The sequence below is a fragment of the Salvia splendens genome, chromosome 12, assembly GCF_004379255.2.
Source record: "Salvia splendens isolate huo1 chromosome 12, SspV2, whole genome shotgun sequence".
Classification (NCBI taxonomy): domain Eukaryota; kingdom Viridiplantae; phylum Streptophyta; class Magnoliopsida; order Lamiales; family Lamiaceae; genus Salvia; species Salvia splendens.
Genome location: NC_056043.1, coordinates 18,243,677 through 18,262,680, shown reverse-complemented (window position 1 = coordinate 18,262,680; position 19,004 = coordinate 18,243,677). Strand labels below are relative to the sequence as shown.

The 19,004-nt window shown below is 35.6% G+C and overlaps 1 protein-coding gene across 1 annotated transcript; it reads right to left on the bottom strand.

Moving 5' to 3' along the window:
- Positions 1 to 9,624: 9,624 nt before the first annotated feature.
- LOC121759467 (E4 SUMO-protein ligase PIAL2-like) lies at positions 9,625 to 18,039 on the bottom strand. Its single transcript, XM_042155052.1, has 16 exons — positions 17,731 to 18,039; positions 17,441 to 17,513; positions 17,037 to 17,102; positions 16,370 to 16,435; positions 16,197 to 16,279; positions 15,482 to 15,533; positions 15,327 to 15,395; positions 14,257 to 14,324; positions 14,121 to 14,169; positions 13,939 to 14,023; positions 13,753 to 13,854; positions 13,541 to 13,592; positions 12,283 to 12,334; positions 11,686 to 11,802; positions 10,695 to 11,486; positions 9,625 to 10,503 (listed from the first exon to the last, which is right to left on the bottom strand). Exons 1-16 carry the CDS (start codon positions 17,922 to 17,924, stop codon positions 9,790 to 9,792), a joined length of 2,634 nt encoding a protein of 877 aa, XP_042010986.1. The 5' UTR covers positions 17,925 to 18,039; the 3' UTR covers positions 9,625 to 9,789.
- Between the last annotated feature and the right edge of the window lie 965 nt (positions 18,040 to 19,004).

Sequence of the window (19,004 nt, the reverse complement as noted above, 5' to 3'; positions counted from 1 at the left end):
TTATTGATTGTACATGCATGCATTGCGAAACTTTTTGATGCATTAATTGATATAAATCTTTTTATTAACATATGCTAAAATTGAAATAAAAATTATAAAATTTCATCATCAGATCCTTGTCGGAACATATGCTCTCGTTAGAATCCTTATAAAATTACCTTTAATTTGATATATTTTTTATGAAAAAATAATTTCAATCGAGAGAGTTACATAAATTTAAAAGTTTTAAGATGATTTTGAAGAGCAAAAGTGGTTAGTTTTATCTATCATATATACGAATTGACATTATTACTTTTTAAACTTAATCAATAATTTTTAAATTTTAAAATATAATCTACTTAGTATTATTTCAACCACAAGATCTCCTAATCTAGTAGCTAAAAATTTATTAGATTGCTAATTAGTTAGAAATGGATCACAATCCCTTGTCTTCATATATATAAAACCGTTTATTTCTTCTAATTAAGGTGAATGAAATTTGCTAATATCCATATAATTATGGTATACTTCTAACATTTCCTTAATTATATTCATTGTCATATATAAAATTAATTAGTTATAATAAATCTCTATTTGACAATTCTATTATTTGAATGTTGATTGCCATTCGCTTAAAATTTGCAAATGATGATAACTTAAATTAATTAATATTTTAGTTTAATTTTATTAATAAAATATACACTAATGTTAAAAGATAGTATATAATACAAAATAATCAAACATTTTAATTGAAGATATACCATGCAAATAATTAATAAAGACATACATGAATTTTTTTTGCATCAAATAATTAATTTATCAAAGATACATCTTTCAAAATTAATCGTATCATATTTAAATTTACAATGTGTTACACTATATACGTTATATCAATTGACTTGAGAGTTTTCATAATTGAGTTAGAAAATTCATCTCACCTCCTCCTCTATAATTTATTGCTTAGTAATAAAATAAATATGAAATTAATTAAAATAAACAAAATATTATTCTCTCCATCCATGAAAAATAGTACTCCGGTAATTGGAGTCTCATTCCTTTTTGGCACGGGTTTTAAGAAATATTAAGAAAAAGTGGGTGAGAGAAAGTTAGTGGAATATGAATCTCACTTATATATTTTAGTTTTAAATGATATGTGAGTAAAAATAAGTTAGTGGAATGTGAGACCTCTTTACCATTTATAGTAATAATATACCAGGACTCCTATTCGCGGACGGACCAAAGTAGAAAAACGGGACTCCTATTCGCGGACGGAGGGAGTATCATTTTGCCATATATGGTTGTCCACAAAAAATAGTCTAATTTCTAAAAATGGAAAGTTTCTCTCTCATACGTTACTCATTTTTCTCCTCTCTCATTTTTTACCCTTTTTTTTGCATATCTCTCTTACTTTACTACTTTTTCTCCAACTTTATCAATTTCTCATTAAAATTCGCGTCGTCCATAAATATGACTATTTTTTATGGACTGTGGGAGCATTTAAATTTTGGATGATATAATACTTACATGATTTTTATAATTATAATACATTTAGTAGTTTTAACTATAAAATAAATTGTACTACTATTTGTTTTTTATCACTAACATGAAAAATAGCATATTTTTTATCACGTACGAGTTACAATACACGTTCAATCAATTCTCCCTGCATTATTTTTTCCAAACTAAAATTTGCTATGTAAATTACAATACATATTGATAAGGCTTGTTTCAGGCATTGGTTATTGGGTGATTTTACATGCTTTTGGGAGAGATAATGCACGAATTGTGAGTTTAAGTGTGTAGGTTGTTGCTGGATCAAGTAGATTGTGCAAACTAGCCGAGCAGACGCAGATTGAGCAAAAATGGAGTGAAAATGCCAAAAAGCCGCCTAATTGATCAAGACGAATTATCAGAAGGAGCAGGCAATGCAAGGAGTGGGACATAGGAGTTGAATTTGAAGACACCCATTATTTTAAGGGTACAAGTGTTAAATCATGAAGAGCATACCCTAAGGATTTGTCATCCTATATAAAGGGAGGAACATTGAAGAGAAGAGAGAGATCACCGTTCTACACATAGTCACACACATCCTTAGAGAGAGTCATCAACTGAAGTCGACTCCACATTCCCGAATGCTCTCTGCCTCCTAGCTCGGAGGGTGGAGCACCTTAGTTTAGGCCGTTTTTAGCATAGCAATCGTGTTCCACCACTATACGGAGCGAAGATACACCATTTACATTCTGTTATGCATCGTTTTAGTTTCATTCGCAAGTGTTTTAGTGCTTTGAACATCTTAGCTTAAGAATCTCGTAGTTATATTGTTGCTGGTTTTGGATATTGTCATTTGGAGCTTTGAATCTTGTTCTATTTTCGTTATTATGGAAGCTTTTAATGGATCTCGTGATGTTGAGCTTTATTTCTATTTTGTTGGATACTTTTCGCAATTGTTAGATGCTTAGGCTTTCTTAGATCTAGTTTGCTGGTGTTTAATTTCGTAGATCTGATTTGCTCTATTTAGAATTGGATGATTATGGCTCGTTTCTGTTTATTTGTCGCTCTAGTTGGCCAGTTAGCGTAGATTCAATAGTTCTTAGCTTAAATTTCTCGTTCACGTCTCATTTTGAAGCATGCTCTGTTTTCTTCGTCAACGATGTCTCAATGCTCTGTTTTTACTTTGTTTTAGCTTAGTTGTTTGGAGAAGATGAAGTAGGAGGTAGTTAGAAAATCAAATCTGCAATTGCTTTATGCTTTTTACTTTCACCATTTTTTCAGCCAACCCAGCTAGTTTAGGAAAGATGGTCCCCACTTACTTTTCCATCTTGTCTACCTATTTTAGGAAATTTCCAATATGAGTTGTAGTTGCAGGTGCTCTTTGTTGTTTAATTTCATATTCAAATGCTTGCCTTATGTTTAGTCGTTCATGCATGTTTTCGTACGTTGCTAGTCTAGTTGATCAGTTAGGTAGAGTACCATGTTTAGTCTTCTAAGTCAAGTAGGTTATTCTTAACCCACTTTAGTTGTGTGGCAGCGGCCAAACCACCCAAAATGTCCCAAACACATGCTTTTACGCATCCATCCTTGTGAGACTCGATCCCTACTTCCATGTACTAAGGTTTAGTATCTTGTGGATTAAGGTTTTGAAGTAGCCTCGGATTGCGCATCCGACAACACGTAGATAGGTCCAGAGAGTGTGCCTGGTTAGTTCACACATTTTCCATGCACATGCACAGACGTGAGTCGGTCTAGCTAGCCTGCTTGATCAGTCTGAGATTTCATAATTTATTTTCTGCGCGCGCATCCATTTTCATACTCTTCACATATCTAAAGGATCTCCTTATGTAGTTTTTAGAGCAGTTTTTAATAAATACTAGGAGTCACTCTTATTGTGGGCACAGGTTTTAAGAAATATAACGAATAGCGGGCTGGAAAAGTTAGTGGAATATGAGACCCACTTTTTATATTAGTTTTATAATAAAATGGGAGTGAAGTGAGTTAGTGGAATGTGGGACCTACTTACCATTTATGGTAAAAATGAAGTTTGACTCTTATTATGGGACAAAGCAAAATGGCAAAGTGTGACTCTTATTGTGAGACGGGGGAGTATTATTTTTGCTCAACTTATAATTTTTTTATTCTTAATTTTAGGAACGTAAAAGTCGACCCTCGATCACATTTTCTTAACTCGTCTATTTAATATTTTAAGTTAAATACTTAATATTTTCTTTTTTTCTTTATAAAATATTAGAATTCTTAGCTCAATTCAATATCTTATTAAATAAATTAAAATTTGATAAATGATGTGTTAATACAAATTGTATTTTACAGTTTTGATTTTGAGAATTTAATAATTTTGATTTTAATTTATTTAAATTCATATTTATGTAGATAGTCGAACTTAAATCAAAAAAATAATTGCATGCTTTTAATTGGTCTATTTAATATTTTAAAGTTATTTAGTTTCTTTTATCTTTGTATTTATAGAATATTAGAATTCTTAGCTCAACTAAATAAATTTAAATTTGTTTAATGATATAGTAAAATTAATTGATTTTTAAGATTTTGATTTGAATTCTTTATTTTCTAAAAGTTTAATTTCTTTATATTCTTGATTTCTATTCGAACGTCAATAAAAATAATAATCACATGTTTTAAAATTATTTGTTTAATAAATTAAAGATATGTAATTAATATTTTTGTCTTTTATGTTATAAAATTATTAGAGTTTTTAGGTCAACTATAAATATCATGAAACAAACTACTCCCTCCATCCTAAAAAATACTTCATCCGTTCTCTCATAGTTGAGTCATTTTTCAATTTGTGAAGTTTCCTCATAGTTGAGTCATTTCCATATATAGTAACTTTTTTCTTATTCTTACTTTGCTCTCTCTTACTTTATCCTCTCTACTTTATTCACTTTATACTTTATTCTCTCTACTTTTTTCTCTCTCTTACTTTTTTATCTATTTATTTAACACACTCAACATCCATTTCTTAAACTCTGTGCCGAAAAGTTTCGCATCAACTATGAGGGAACGGAGGGAGTAGACAAACTTGTAAATGGTAGGGATGCAAAGTAATGGAGAGATGGGAATAAGTGAGAGAGAGAGAGAGAGAAGGTGGTGGGAGTAGTGTTAGTAAATTGTGGGATTCATATGTCACGAACGCCCTTTCTGAGGATAGAAAGTTCGGTAGAATCGTATGCATTTAACCACAAATGCAAAATATGAGCATATTATGCGTTTAAAGCATTCACTATGGTGTCCAATCGCCACCGCCGAGCGATCAGCCCCCATTGTCGTGAGGGGGCCGATCACCGTTCTTCATCGCCTTTGCCCCGAAGCCGATCCAGTGGCGCGGAGATTTCCTTTTTTATTTTATTTATTTTTTTCTCTATCTATACCCTATTCCCCACCAATTATTCACATTCATCCCACTTCATTTTATCTCACTCTAAATTTTACTTCTCTTTAGTCACAATGTTTTCTATGTTTTTAGTTCGTTTTTTTATATATTTTTTTATGTGTAGGATGTTTTTTTAAAAGAAATTTATTTTTTTATTGAGTTGTCTTTAATTTATTTTACTTGTTATTTTATATCATTTTATTTCACACCAACAATTAAAAATGAAATATATAAAATAGTGATGATGTGGAAATGAGATAGACCGTAGGATGAGCTCCTATTGCATGGAGATAAGCTCTAGGATGGGCTGCTGACGTGGCGGGAGGAAATGGAGATGGGCTTCAGGTTTAAGGCCACCACTGTGAATGCTCTTACTTGAGATGATGAAAAGGAGTACTACTTGTTACTTTTAGTATTTTTTTTAACTCTAAAAATTAATTCATTAGAAATGTGAGAAATTTAATAATTAGAAATCATATTAATTTTAAATTACTTTCTCATGCTCAATAATCAATATATGCAAGATATAAACCAACCAGTCAAATAATATTAGAGGGAAACGAAATACTCCAGTAAGTTTAAATTACATTTAACTTAATTCTTTTCAATTGTAACATAGTACTATTGAAGCATAGACGACGTGTTCACAAAAAATACTCCTTCCGTCCCTGAAATAAAAAAAAAACATGTCCTAATTTAAGTTTTGGGATGTTCATACTTTAAAATTGGGATATTGGCCATAATATCATGGAACTTTCAAAAAGTTGGGTTTTTCCCACGAACTTTTAATTTTGCAAATATTATCACGAACTTTACCCGAGTTTGTTATTTCTCACCAACGAAAAAATTTCGGCTATATTAATGGATTGAAGAACAATATTGGAGGGTATACTTCAAGAAAAACTATCCTCAAATATTGAAGAACTTGAAGCTCTAGAAGTTGTTGAAAAATTAAGAAAAAAAATCCATATCATGATATTATTTACCGTAATTTCTTCACCGGTGGAAAATAACAAAACTTAGGTAAAGTTCGTGATATTATTTGCCAAATTTAAAGTTCGTGGGAAAAACTCAACTTTTTTAAAGTTCCATGATATTAGGGGCCAATATGATAAGGGAAAAACCCTTATAAAGTGAAAAAGATAAAGAAAGTCTCAGAGAAACCGTGTTGTGTCAACAATCGGAAATTCTAAACGGAAAACTAGATAAAGATAAAAGACAAATAATTATGATTTCATTGATTGAATAATGAGAATAACAATAGTCCTATGAGCAAGACAAAATATATGGAAAAGATATGCAAATCCATAATTAACTAATAAAATAATAATAATAATAATAATAATAATAATAATAATAATAATAATAATAATAATAATAATAATAATAATAATAATAATAATAATAATAATAATAATAATAATAATAATAATAATAATAATAATAATAGTAATCGTATCAACTCCCCCGCGGTTGAAAATCACCTTGTCCTCAAGGTAAAAATCAAGAAGCAACGATGAGATTACAGAAGCTTTGCGAGGCATACCCTCCGGGATCAAATGGGCACAGAACAAGTGAATTTCTCCCTTCGTACAACTTTGCAACAACAAGGAAACCATCTAGATTGGGCTGTGAAGCCAATTCCGTGTAGTTGCCATCATTCGCAGCTCCTCCACGGATGATTTGTATTGAGCAACAACATTTCCATTCATATTGGATTTAATCCACGTCATCAACTCAATATGTTCTTCCTGAGCAACATTGAGCGATGCGACCATCTACCAATGCCTCTTCCTCTCCAACGATATTGGGGATGCACGGCAGATAAATTGTCGCGTCGAGTGGGGGCGGGGCAACCATTAGCATCTCATCTCCGGCATAGGACTTGCTGTTGAAGAGCATGACTTCGCTGCTGCACTTATCTTAGAGTTTTTCTTCCTCCACGTAGAGTTTTTCTTTCTGCCTCGCAGTAGCAAATTTCGATTTCTCCTCTACTGATATATTAGGAGCGTCTTCTTCATATTTCATGGACTGATAAGCAGCATCCATGGGTTGATCACCATCATCATTGGCTTTATTGTCCTCAATCATCACCATATTGAAATTCAGAGGACAATTGACAACAACTTCATCAAGAATGAACTCATTCATGGATTTCAAACTGCCATACACTGCATAGTTGTCGATGCGGTGGTCGATTGCATCAAGGCGAGACTCCATCCTTTAGCACGCCTCCAATAATTGATCAAGCATCGCTTCAATCGGGTTTGCCACTGTTGCGGCCGGATGCGGCGGCTGCGGCGCGGGCTGATTCCAACTTGAGTTACTGGCAGGGGGCAGTGGCTGACCGTAAGCTAAGACCTCGTGAAAGGGGCGTTGTCCTGGTGTCTCCCAGTAGGCAGGTGGGTCCCAGCAGGTAGGACTGCGTCCGAGTGGTGGTGGCAAGTACATATCTGGCTCGCAGGACGGCGGTTGCTGATATGTTATGATCTGGCGTAGCCATGGTGGGTCCTAGCTAGTGGGCTGTCGGGCGTGGTAGATGTGACGTTGATGGTGTCCGTCCGGCTGGTATGGTAGCGGTTGTAGGTCAGCGTGGAATTGATACGGCTGCTGCCAATCTGTGTACACGGACTGTCCGGACAGATAATCGGCATAGTTGCGTGACATCATGACAATAATTGAGGATGAGAACACGTGAAAGCACCAATTGATAAGGGAAAAACCCTTATCAAGTGAAAAAGATAAAGAAAGTCGCAGAGAAACTGTGTTGTGTCGACAATCGGAAATTCTAAACGGAAAACTAGATAAAGATAAAAGACAAATAATTATGATTTCATTGATTGAATAATGAGAATAACAATAGTCCTATGAGCAAGACAAAAGATATGGAAAAGATATGCAAATCCATAATTAACTAACTAAATAATAATAATAATAATAATAATAATAATAGTAATCGTATCAACTTCCCCGCGGTTGAAAATCACCTTATCCTCAAGGTGAAAATCAAGAATCAACGATGAGATTACAGAAGCTTTGCGAGGGATACCCTCCGGGGTCAAATGGGCACAGAACAAGTGAATTTCTCCCTTCGTACAACTTTGCAACAACAAGGAAACCATCTAGATTGGGCTGTGAAGCCAATTCCGTGTAGTTGCCATCATTCGCAGATCCTCCATAGATGATTTGTATTGAAGCAACAACATTTCCATTCATATTGGATTTAATCCACGTCATCAACTCAATATGTTCTTCCTGAGCAACATTGAGCGATGCGACCATCTTTTTCACTTCCTTGGTAAAACCATACTCATCTTCATCATCTACCAATGCCTCTTCCTCTCCAACGATATTAGGGATGCACGGCAGATAAATTGTCGCATCGAGTGGGGCGGGGCAACCATTAGCATCTCATCTCCGGTATAGGACTTGCTGTTGAAGAGCATGACTTCGCTGTTGCACTTATCTTGGAGTTTTTCTTCCTCCACATAGAGTTTTTCTTTCTGCCTCGTAATGGCAGATTTCGATTTCTCCTCTACTGATATATTAGGAGCGTCTTCTTCATATTTCATGGACTGATAAGCAGCATCCATGGGTTGATCACCACCATCATTGGCTTTAGTGTCCTCAATCATCACCATATTGAAATTCAGAGGACAATTGACAACAACTTCATCAAGAATGAAGTCATTCATGGATTTCAAACTGCCATACACTGCATAGTAGTCGATGCGGCGGTCGATTGCATCAAGGCGAGACTCCATCCTTTAGCACGCCTCCAATAATTGATCAAGCATCGCTTCAATCGGGTTTGCCGCTGCGACGGCTACGGCGCGGGCTGATTCCAACTTGAGTACTTGCAGGGGGCAGAGGCTGACCGTATGCTAAGACCTCGTGGAAGGGGCGTTGTCCTGGTGTCTCCCAATAGGCAGGTGGGTCCCAGCAGGTAAGACTGCGTCCGAGTGGTGGTGGCAAGTACATATCTGGCTCGCAGGACGGCGGTTGTTGATATGTTATGATCTGGCGTAGCCATGGTGGGTCCCAGCTAGTGGGCTATCGGGCGTGGTAGATGTGACGTTGATGGTGTCCGTCCGGCTAGTATGGTAGCGGTTGTAGGGCAGCGTGGAATTGATACGGCTGCTGCTAATCTATGTAAACGGGCTGTCCGGACAGATAATCGGCATAGTTGCGTGACATCATGACAATAATTGGAGGATGAGAACACGTGAAAGCACCAATTGATTAGGGAAAAACCCTTATCAAGTGGAAAAAATAAAGAAAGTCGCAGAGAAACCATGTTGTGTCGACAATCGGAAATTCTAAACGGAAAACTAGATAAAGATAAAAGACAAATAATTATGATTTCATTGATTGAATAATGAGAATAACAATAGTCCTATGAGCAAAACAAAAGATATGGAAAAGATATGCAAATCCATAATTAAGTAACTAAATAATAATAATAATAATAATAATAATAATAATAATAATAATAATAATAATCGTATCGCAATATTATTCCCTTTAAAATTCCACTTACTTTTTTCCATTTTAGGTAGTAGACTTCATGTTCCACTAAATTCTTACCCTTACATTGTACTATAAAATTAAACCATACGCCATAAAAGTAAGGCTTACATTTCATTTAACGGTTTACACCACTTTCCTTCACATTTCTTAAAATCGGTATGAATTCAAACCGAGACTTAAGTGGGGGACCGGGGGAGTATATTACATGTGCATTAGGGAAAAGAAGCATGACTGCCTCGCCATTCTCCATTAAGTTTGAGCATGTTAGTTAAAACTACACCGAAAATATCAGTCAAATCCTGTAAGCTTCATCACATCCTAAACTGCATAGGGAAGGAGATAACACAAAAGCTACTCTTATGTCAAAGTCAGTACATCTAAGATGAGCCACTGGGCAAAATGTCCGGCCCCGCTGACCTGCCAACAGGAGCTGCAGAAGCAGAGTTTGGAGCCCGTACAACCTGAACATTTCCACGAGCCATGAAGTTCGGCATAACTGGCTGAACGATATTTGGAAGAGCCATTGGGTTTGAGATTGGTCGAGATGTTTGAGCTTGCTGATTCGGGTGAGTAATTAACCGGTACAAGGCATCAGCATAAGCCTGCCCTGATAATGCTCCTCGCATCCGACCAGGAGGCCGCCAGTTAGGATCTACAGAAGTTTGAGCAGTTGTGTCTGGTTGCGGCATTGGTGTATCCCTGTTCGTGACCCTTGGATCAGCGGCCAGGGTTGGCATAATATGTGCACCGGTGTTCCATGCATACGAAGGCACAGCTCTGGATCCACCAATAGACATCTGGACAGCCCTATTTGCAGTTGCAATCAATTGAGCTTGTTGGGTGCTACTGCTAGCTACACCTGTTCTATGCAGATTAAGCTGTTGGGTGCTAGCTACTCCTGTGTGCATTTGGGGACGCATTACGTTGATTGAAGGTTGCATGGATGACTTGGCCGTACCAGAAGATTGACTCGTTGCTCGAGGGATCCTGAAATTTGTCTGCCGACTAAAACTTTGATTTTCATTTGAAACTCTACACATATTGGGCACCTGATTTGGGTGTACGTGCCGAGGTGATTGAGCACGATTTTGCTGCCAAAAATTCGAGAAATGATTTTGATTATCTGATCAGAGTTTAGGGGCAGGCACAATATATATAACAATAAAACATGAAACCTAGACAAGCAAGGAATTACAATGATATGGCACAACCAAAAACAAAATGAAAGGGGAAAAGTTCATAAGTTCAAGAATCAAACTTGTTGAACTAGAACAAATGCTACCTGTATGCTGAGATGTTGGGGCAATGTAGCTGAATATGAGCCTGGTGGTGCCTGAAGTGGACTGGCATGATTTGATGTCAAGTTAGATGCAGCAGGTGAGGCTTGTGAAGCTTCGGAAAGACTATTTGTTGTGCAGGAGCTGCTTGCAGCATATGCCGAAGTGCTCGGTTGCAGGGTGGGAGCAGAGGTGTTAGCAGGAAGAGCCTGAACTACACTTGCCGTTCTAGTTATATGACTGGGAACTGCTGAGGGCATACCATAGTCACTGATAACAGGGGAGTTCCCAAGTTGATACTGCTGATATTGGGGCAAAGGAGTTCCAGTCTGTGGTGTAGAAGTTGTAGCAACAGCATTATGATGGAAAGCCCCAACTTCGGTTAGATTCGAAGTGGAAGCAGAGGGACCAGTAGTTTGTGCATTAGGTCGAACATCTAATGTACCCAGCCCAAAAGTTGACATATAAATCCCAGCCCAGAAGTCTCTCTCAGTGTGATTGCTGCTCTGATTGGCATCATTTGTGATGGCCAGATGAGGGTTGATTGATGTCGTCTGAGCATTAGCCACTGAAGAATGTCTTCTGTCTTCAGTTCCAGATGCATCAGAAATATCCATTGGATCATCAGTCTGAGTCAGATCCAGTAGTTCTTCGGGTTGAAGAGTCTCATCCCGTTCTGTATTTAAGGTCTTATCCTCTGGCTTCTCTGTCATTTCTTCACCTTCCATCGCAGCATTCCATGACCCATCTGAGGAGACAATTATGTCGGATATATTGGGCCGGACCTCTTTCAAGATCTGGAAGTCAAAATTGAAATCACACATCAGAAACATATGACATATATAGAGTATGTGCCTATCTATTTCTTTGAACGCTGGTGAGTATAAAATTGTGTTATATTATTCTATTAGCTATAAAGATGCTAAATATATGGTATAATTTGCATATTCACATGTGTGTAGGAAAACCCAAAAATAAAAGAAAAGAGCTACTTGCCTTAACCATTTTTTGATCAATGCGTATATCAGAGAAACACACGTGCTGATTACAATGGGGACAGCGCCACGACGGTCTTCTTGAGTTTATGTCCACATAGTTGTCGAAATCAAAACACTAAGGGAAAAGGAAAAGTATGTAAGTGGCGCAAAGTTCTAGAACATAAATTTAGCCTTCAAATTAACAAAGTTCGTCACAAACATCAAGCTCGAAAATTACACCAATATTATTTCTTCAGTCTTCATAGGTTCCACGGGTTTAAGACTTCACCATATACAATGATTAAAAGAGATTATCAATCTATGACATCTTAAATCTTATGATACCCAATAGATGACATCTTTCTTGATATACTCATCTGATTTTTTAGGAAAAAGATACTGGCTCAATGGATTCAAACAAATAGGCACTCAACCTGAAATCTAGCAGGAAATTTTAATTTGCAAGGGTAAGCAAGATATTCGAATGAATAATCACCACATCCTAAGAAATTAGAGAAACTTGTCTCTACGTAACTATCACATGATAATCAGAAAGACATTGCTTCTGAATCCGAGCTTAACATGTACAAGTTCTATTCAACTATCTTATAATTACCTGAATATGCTTGCATGAAAGCCCTTTGACCGGTATTTTGATACGTGTGAAGCTGTTGGGATTAAGAATGATGATACAAAAATCAGCAGGACATCATGGTGAAAGAAAAAGTTCTCATGTCTATGAATGATGACGACAAAAATCAGATTAGTTAAGGGGAGTGTAAAATAACCTCAAGTCTGGCAATAGACATAAAGGAACTGGGTCTGGAGTCATGATAAGTATATAAATTATGGTAGGCAATTTCAAGATTGACACTTTTAGATAATTGAAAATAATAGTTAGCCAAAAACTTTTAAAAACTGAAAATAGTCTTTGACTTGAAGAGACCAAAATATCTCATAATCAAATTCTTGCTGACTCCTCCATCCTATTTCTCTCGTTATTTTTCTTATCTCTCTCTACTATGTTTAACACTTTCCAGAGTCGCCGCCGCACCGGAGAATTGCCACTGCAGGAAAATTGCCGTCCCAGGGGTTCATGAGATTTGGTTTGGAATAAAATGGTTTCGTATGGAATGGTTTGCAAGTTATGGAACAGGTTTGGTATGCATGGTATTCCATGCAGAAGTTTTTGGTATGCTGAAAATCTTGGTATGCATAGTACGAATGGTTACCAAACTAAATCTGGTACGCTGGTATGAATTGGTTGAACTCATAACAGCATACTGTACCTGCTCGGTAATCATGCTTGATAATCTTGGTATGAATTGGCTACATTTCAGCTATATTACTCTGGAAATATTTTGGCTACATTACCGTTTACGGTCAGCAGCAAAGATCGTATTTTTTTCACAGCAGCCTGCAAATAGCCACACAACGACAACAGTATCGGGAGGTGAAATTTTAGGGTGTGGAGAGTAGAGTAGAGAGAGAGTGCTTTATGGTTTGAAATGAATAATTGTGAGGGAAAATCTCAAATAAACTAGAAACAGGGCTTAGGAGTGTCAATAGAAACTTGGAGGCAATTTTGTCCAAAAGTTGAAAATTTAGGGTTTTATGGCGATATTTTACTTTTTTTATATCGCTAGCTAACATTTAGCTTTGGCTAAAAAATGTGTCAGTTCAAAATATTAACACATTATGTGGTTGTAGATTACTTTGGTTAATCTTGTAACAGATGAATCATCTTTTACATCCAAAGCATTGTCATGCAGTAAAACACAGAAAATTTAAATAGCGAAAGTTTCCAGTACAATATTAAGGCAGAGTTTAACTGTATATATAAGATAAACATGAAAGATATGATAATCGGTTACCTAATAGGACAATTCAGTGATATCCGTGACGATCCTTCAATTACCTCAGAATCTACACAAAGCAAAACAAAAAAAAAAGGAAAGAAAAGAAAAGATTTAGCAAATAATTGACTCGAGAATAACCTTTTATAATGTTCCTATCAAACTAGATATGTATAGAGAACAATAATGAATATTCTCTATCTAATTCAGGAGATTTATTGAAGAGGCACCTGCATCCACAGTTGCAGGAGCATGCTGCTCGCTGTCCTGGAGGGTGTTACTACCAGGGTTTGGCACTTCACTCATGAATGCAACTATTATTATATAATTTCCTTCAAAATCACAAATTTGAGAGTAAGCTAACAGTCAACGTCAAAACCCATAATATCAGATACAGAAACATGAGTCAAGGATACCATTAAATTCACCGACAGCTTGAAGAAGATTAGATCCATAATTTAGCAAAGGTGTCACAACTGTTGGAACTTGAGGGCCCATATCCTAAGTAAACCAATGAAATTTTAAAGTAGAATATAATTGTTAGCAAAAGCAAAGTGACATCTATTGTAGTAATACTTAAATGTTTTGTGCAACAAACCACGAAAAGATTAGTCCTCCTTTCCACTCCCTTTCCGCTCAAGAGAAAGCTGCAGATTGAAATGTGTTGTGAACTGATATAAAAGAAAGAAAATATATCCCCATTTTTAGTCATGTTTTGTAAGTAAAGAACTTACTTTACTTTGGCAGGAGTAACAAGGCAGGAAGATGTCTCAATGTTATCTGTCTGGACCACTAACAACCTCTGCAGGTATAAGTCAATATGAGATTAACAAGTAAACAGCATCAAAAGGTCTTATCTATGCCTGTAATTTCATGATTTGGCAAAGTAAATTGGAATAATTGAAAAGAGAAACTGTTATCAATTTCCTCATGCAAGTTATCAGCTGATATCAGACTTCAGAGATGGATACATTGTGGAAAGGATCAAAGGAAAGCCTAGTGTTCCCAAGAGCTACTAATTACCAGTCATACATTCATTTCATGGTACAGAACGACAATCATGAAGGGCACCATCATAGGCATTAAAATAGTTTCAAACATGCCATATGAAATTGCGTCTTCACCCATTTCTCAAACTGTTGCAAGAATCAACCTATTCATTCATGCTAATTATATAGCATGGTCATAGTTACAGTGTCAGTGAATAGAGGGACCCATTTATTTATTGTCTTATATTCATTCAGCCAAATGAAATTATTGAATGTTTTATTATACAAATGATAGTAGGTACAACCCTAGACTGCCCATGATCCACCAGATAGTACCATTTTACAAAAAGTGTGGGGGGAAATGAGCTATAAGATGGTAGCAGTCCACCAGGAATCAGCTTATCTACATGCTAACTAGGTACCCATGTACATGTGCCCATTCTTCACCATGTACCTGATCCATATAAATCTTTAAGAAATAAGTTCTTTGAATCCTTGATGTTTCACTGATGTTTTTGCCAATACTTCATTCTGCATCGAGAAATGATATCCTTTGACGAACTAAATATACAACATCAAATGTTTAACTGGCATCAACACTTTACTTTATTTCTAGGTATCCCCATTCTCCATGGACTGGACTAAAAGATCCTAATTCCTAACTAATTTGAGAAATTATAGAGGACAGTGAAACACAGTAAACCTATAAGGACAGTGAAACACAGTAAACCAGCTGCAGTTGCAAACTTCACAGCTACCATATACGGAAGTTGCTCTAACAAATTGATAACACGAGTTATGGTTTGCAAGCTTACAATACTATCTCCTGGGGCATACTTCTTCTTTGATATCTGGAAGTCACTCGCATAAGCCTCAAATCCAGGCTAAATTGAACAAAATGCAACAATACTATCAGCATAGTAACATTAATAAGAACTTTTGATAGGGGAAAGGAAGGGAAAATAACAACCTTCACTTCAAGAAAAGCAAATATATGTCCCATTCTCAATCTTGGATAGAATCTGTAGACATACTCACAACCCAATTCTGTCAGTTGCAAGGAAGGAAAATGACACAAAACAAACTAGAGTGGATTGCTGGCTGCTAACAAGGGAGAACAGAAAACCAAGATGCAAGAACTGTGTATTGGTACGTTTTATAGGACTAGTAAAATTCTCAATTAACCAAGTGAAACACAAATGTTATTTTGGTAAGTTTCATGTTCATATCAAATCTACAAAAGAATAAGAAAAAAGTTCAACATCCAAAAGCAACATGAACAATTTATTATAACTAAATCTTTGAAGCAGAACCAAAATAATTCATGCGATAATGGATGGGTGCTCTATGAGAGAAATCCATAACCATCGAAAAATCTATGGAGCGGAGCTGAATCCTTCATTCTTGTATGAACAATGGCATTACCCTTATCCCATTGAATTTTTTAATTGCCATCACCATTCAGTTTATACTTTACAGGAAAATATGATTTAGAAACTATCTAAAAGGAACAAAGCAAGGGAGTGATCTTAACAATTTGTGATTCCTTCCTTCATGGCTGCAGAACCAGTTTGAATTGACAGGCAACCAAATAAATGAGAAGTTTGCAGCCTTAACACATGACACATTAAGTTAAAAAAATTAGGATCAAATCATCAAGTTGTAATAAAAAAAAACATATATACCTTGACATGACTGTTGAGATAACTGGGTGAGAAGGGTTTGGGTCAGTGCTGAAATCAGATATACTACAAAAATTGCTTGCTACCTGTAGATATCATCACCATTCCAAAATTACATACAGAATATATTGAAAGATAGGTTATACAGTATCAAATAATATAAAATATTGACTTACCTTTCTTGCCAGATTGTGGAGCTCTTCAGAGTCTTGATCAGGAAACCACCCATTCTGACAAGCACTCTATCACAAAATCCATGACAGATGAACAATTAGTGGAAAAAAGGAGATGTACATGCAAAAGCAATGTTCATGGATTCCACAAACACTTGGGATAAGTAGAAACATACGGGAGCAGAGGGTCGTGATGGATAGGAAGGGAAAATCTTGCAAAATTTTGCACTCTAGTTCTATTACCACATGCAATTTGGGAAAAAAATAAAAACAAACAAGGTTCCATAACACTAACAATGAATAGATACATCATAAATAAGTGTCCCATTTCACTGTTTCAAAAAAGAGAACTGAACAAGTTACACTGGTGCAAAGGCTAGAAAACGACTTCTTGAAAACTATTTTGGTTCATAAAATATCAGGCATTAATGTGGTTACTTAGGGATCTTTACAGATGTATAACCAAAAAAACTGTTTCTTGTTTTACAATTTCAAAACTTTGCAAGCACCAGAGTCACATTTTCAACACGTCACACCACCAGGAGTCAATAAACAAATGATGCATATGATCCAGGCATCAGAACATGTAATAAATGATCTAACAATGCATAACTGAAGCAAAAAATAGTACTCCACTTACTATTAAAAATTGGCAGTGAAAAGGAATTACCTTGACAGAAATCATCAGGACCATAATAGCTGCTTGCGTTGAGGCATCATTTTTCATTTGGCTCACCTAACAACATAACATTTCAGACAAAAATGAGAAGAACACTTTACATCATCATTTAATGGAATATATGAAGAAAACAAATTCCAAAATATCATCGGTCGTCCATCTGTTGTTCTTATGTTGTGACTATAGGAACTCATTTAATCACACGTGTCCACTTCACAATGGGAGCAAATAGTGAAAAAGGCAACACCAACAGCACTGCAGCTCTATCTCAGAAGAAAACCAAGAATTCAATAGAGTACGAAAACAACTTATCCAAGCTAGTCAGTAGTCACACTTCCAAGTAAGGATACATACCACTAAAAATTTAAACAAACAACAGTGTATAAAATCATCACCTGCTTTACCAGAGAAGGTAAATCGCGTGACCTGTTTGGAAAATAATTGTTTGCAATGGAAAAATCAATATATCTGCATTGCACAAAAAAAATAATAAATCAGCAGTGATAAGCCAAAACAATCAGCTAAAATCACCCAATGTACAAGTAGAAGTAAAAGGAACTGTCATGATTAAGGGAAAATATCGTGTCAAGCCTCTTCAGATACACACTCTAAATGCTCTTGAAAATAAAATAGGCAAAATGCATATAGCACGCAGCAGATACTACATTAAACGAAGGAGGAATGCCTGGAGAGCGAGAGGCATAGATTGTCGAACTCATTGTCGTTTCTACTGTTGTTGTACAAGTGAATAAGCAAACGATCGATGGCAGCAGAAATTCGGAAGTTATTTATCTCCCACGGTGTCAAGCCGGTGCCTCCGCCGGTTAAGCCGTCATTGGTGTATAACCTAGTCGCCGGCGCCGCTGTAATTCCGGTCATTCTCCTCTCCCGCTCTTACTCTTTTCTTTATTTTAATTTTTTATGAGGGTTTTAACTAAATAAAATGCACAAAGAAATAGACCCTCTTTCCCCCTCCTATTTTCTCCCATGAATCTTTTCTTTTTCTAATTATTATCTCTACTTCCCTATCTTATAATGGAGTAGTTCTGGTTAGTAGACTGAATTGTCTCAAAAATTCCCTAACTTTTTAGGTCATGACACCACGGACTACTAACAAAATAAAATAGCGCTAGAGGATCATAACGTTAAATATAATCATGAATTATGTTTTTTGGACCAAAACACCCCCTGGCCCTAAAAAGGCATTTTTGTCACTCTATTATATTATTGACGTGTGATTTCTGTCACATTTATATCAGCAACTTCTTATGTAATTTTCTAATAAGTTATGGTATTCCATACATAATTACCACTCCTTGAGTGGGCACGGGGTTTTAAGAAATATAAAGAAAAGTTTGCTAGAAAAGTTAGTGAAAAGTGTGACCTACTTTTTTATATTGGTTTTATAATAAAATGTGAATGAAATGGGGTAGTGAAACGTGGGACCTACTTATCATTTATGGTAAAAATGAAGTGTGACAATTAAATTGGGACGGACCGAAATGGAAAAGAGTGACAATTAAGTTGGGACGGAGGAAGTAAAATTTTATCATTATTTACACTTTCTAATTTTTTTATAATATACATATTTATCATTATCTGCATTAATTAATATGAAAATAATAAAATGAGACAGTTTTTTCCTTATAAAACTCATTTTCTGATACTTTTCCATGTTTCTATTTCTCCTAATTTTTTATTTGTTTTTTACTTTGATTTATGAATCAATTTTATTTATTATGAAAATATCCTAATTTTGCAGTTTTAATTTATAAATTTACATGTCTTAATTTCAAATACTATTATTAATAAAAAAATCTCCAAGGAGTAAATAGCTAATATCACATGCTTGAATATTTTCAAAATATTACTCATATTTCAATTTTATCATGAATGGCAAGAAACTATGCAAATTTATATCTAAAGATTGAATGTTCATATGATGTTAAAAATTTCAGT

Excerpts from the sequence above, each read along its gene's own strand:
- LOC121759467 (XM_042155052.1), bottom strand. The coding sequence starts at position 17,924 with ATGACCGGAATTACAGCGGCGCCGGCGACTAGGTTATACACCAATGAC. Across the intron at positions 16,436-17,036 it reads TCCTGATGATTTCTGTCAAG|AGTGCTTGTCAGAATGGGTG; the intron begins GTAATTCCTTTT and ends ATTTTGTGATAG. Across the intron at positions 11,803-12,282 it reads TTTCATGCAAGCATATTCAG|TGTTTTGATTTCGACAACTA; the intron begins GTAATTATAAGA and ends CTTTTCCCTTAG.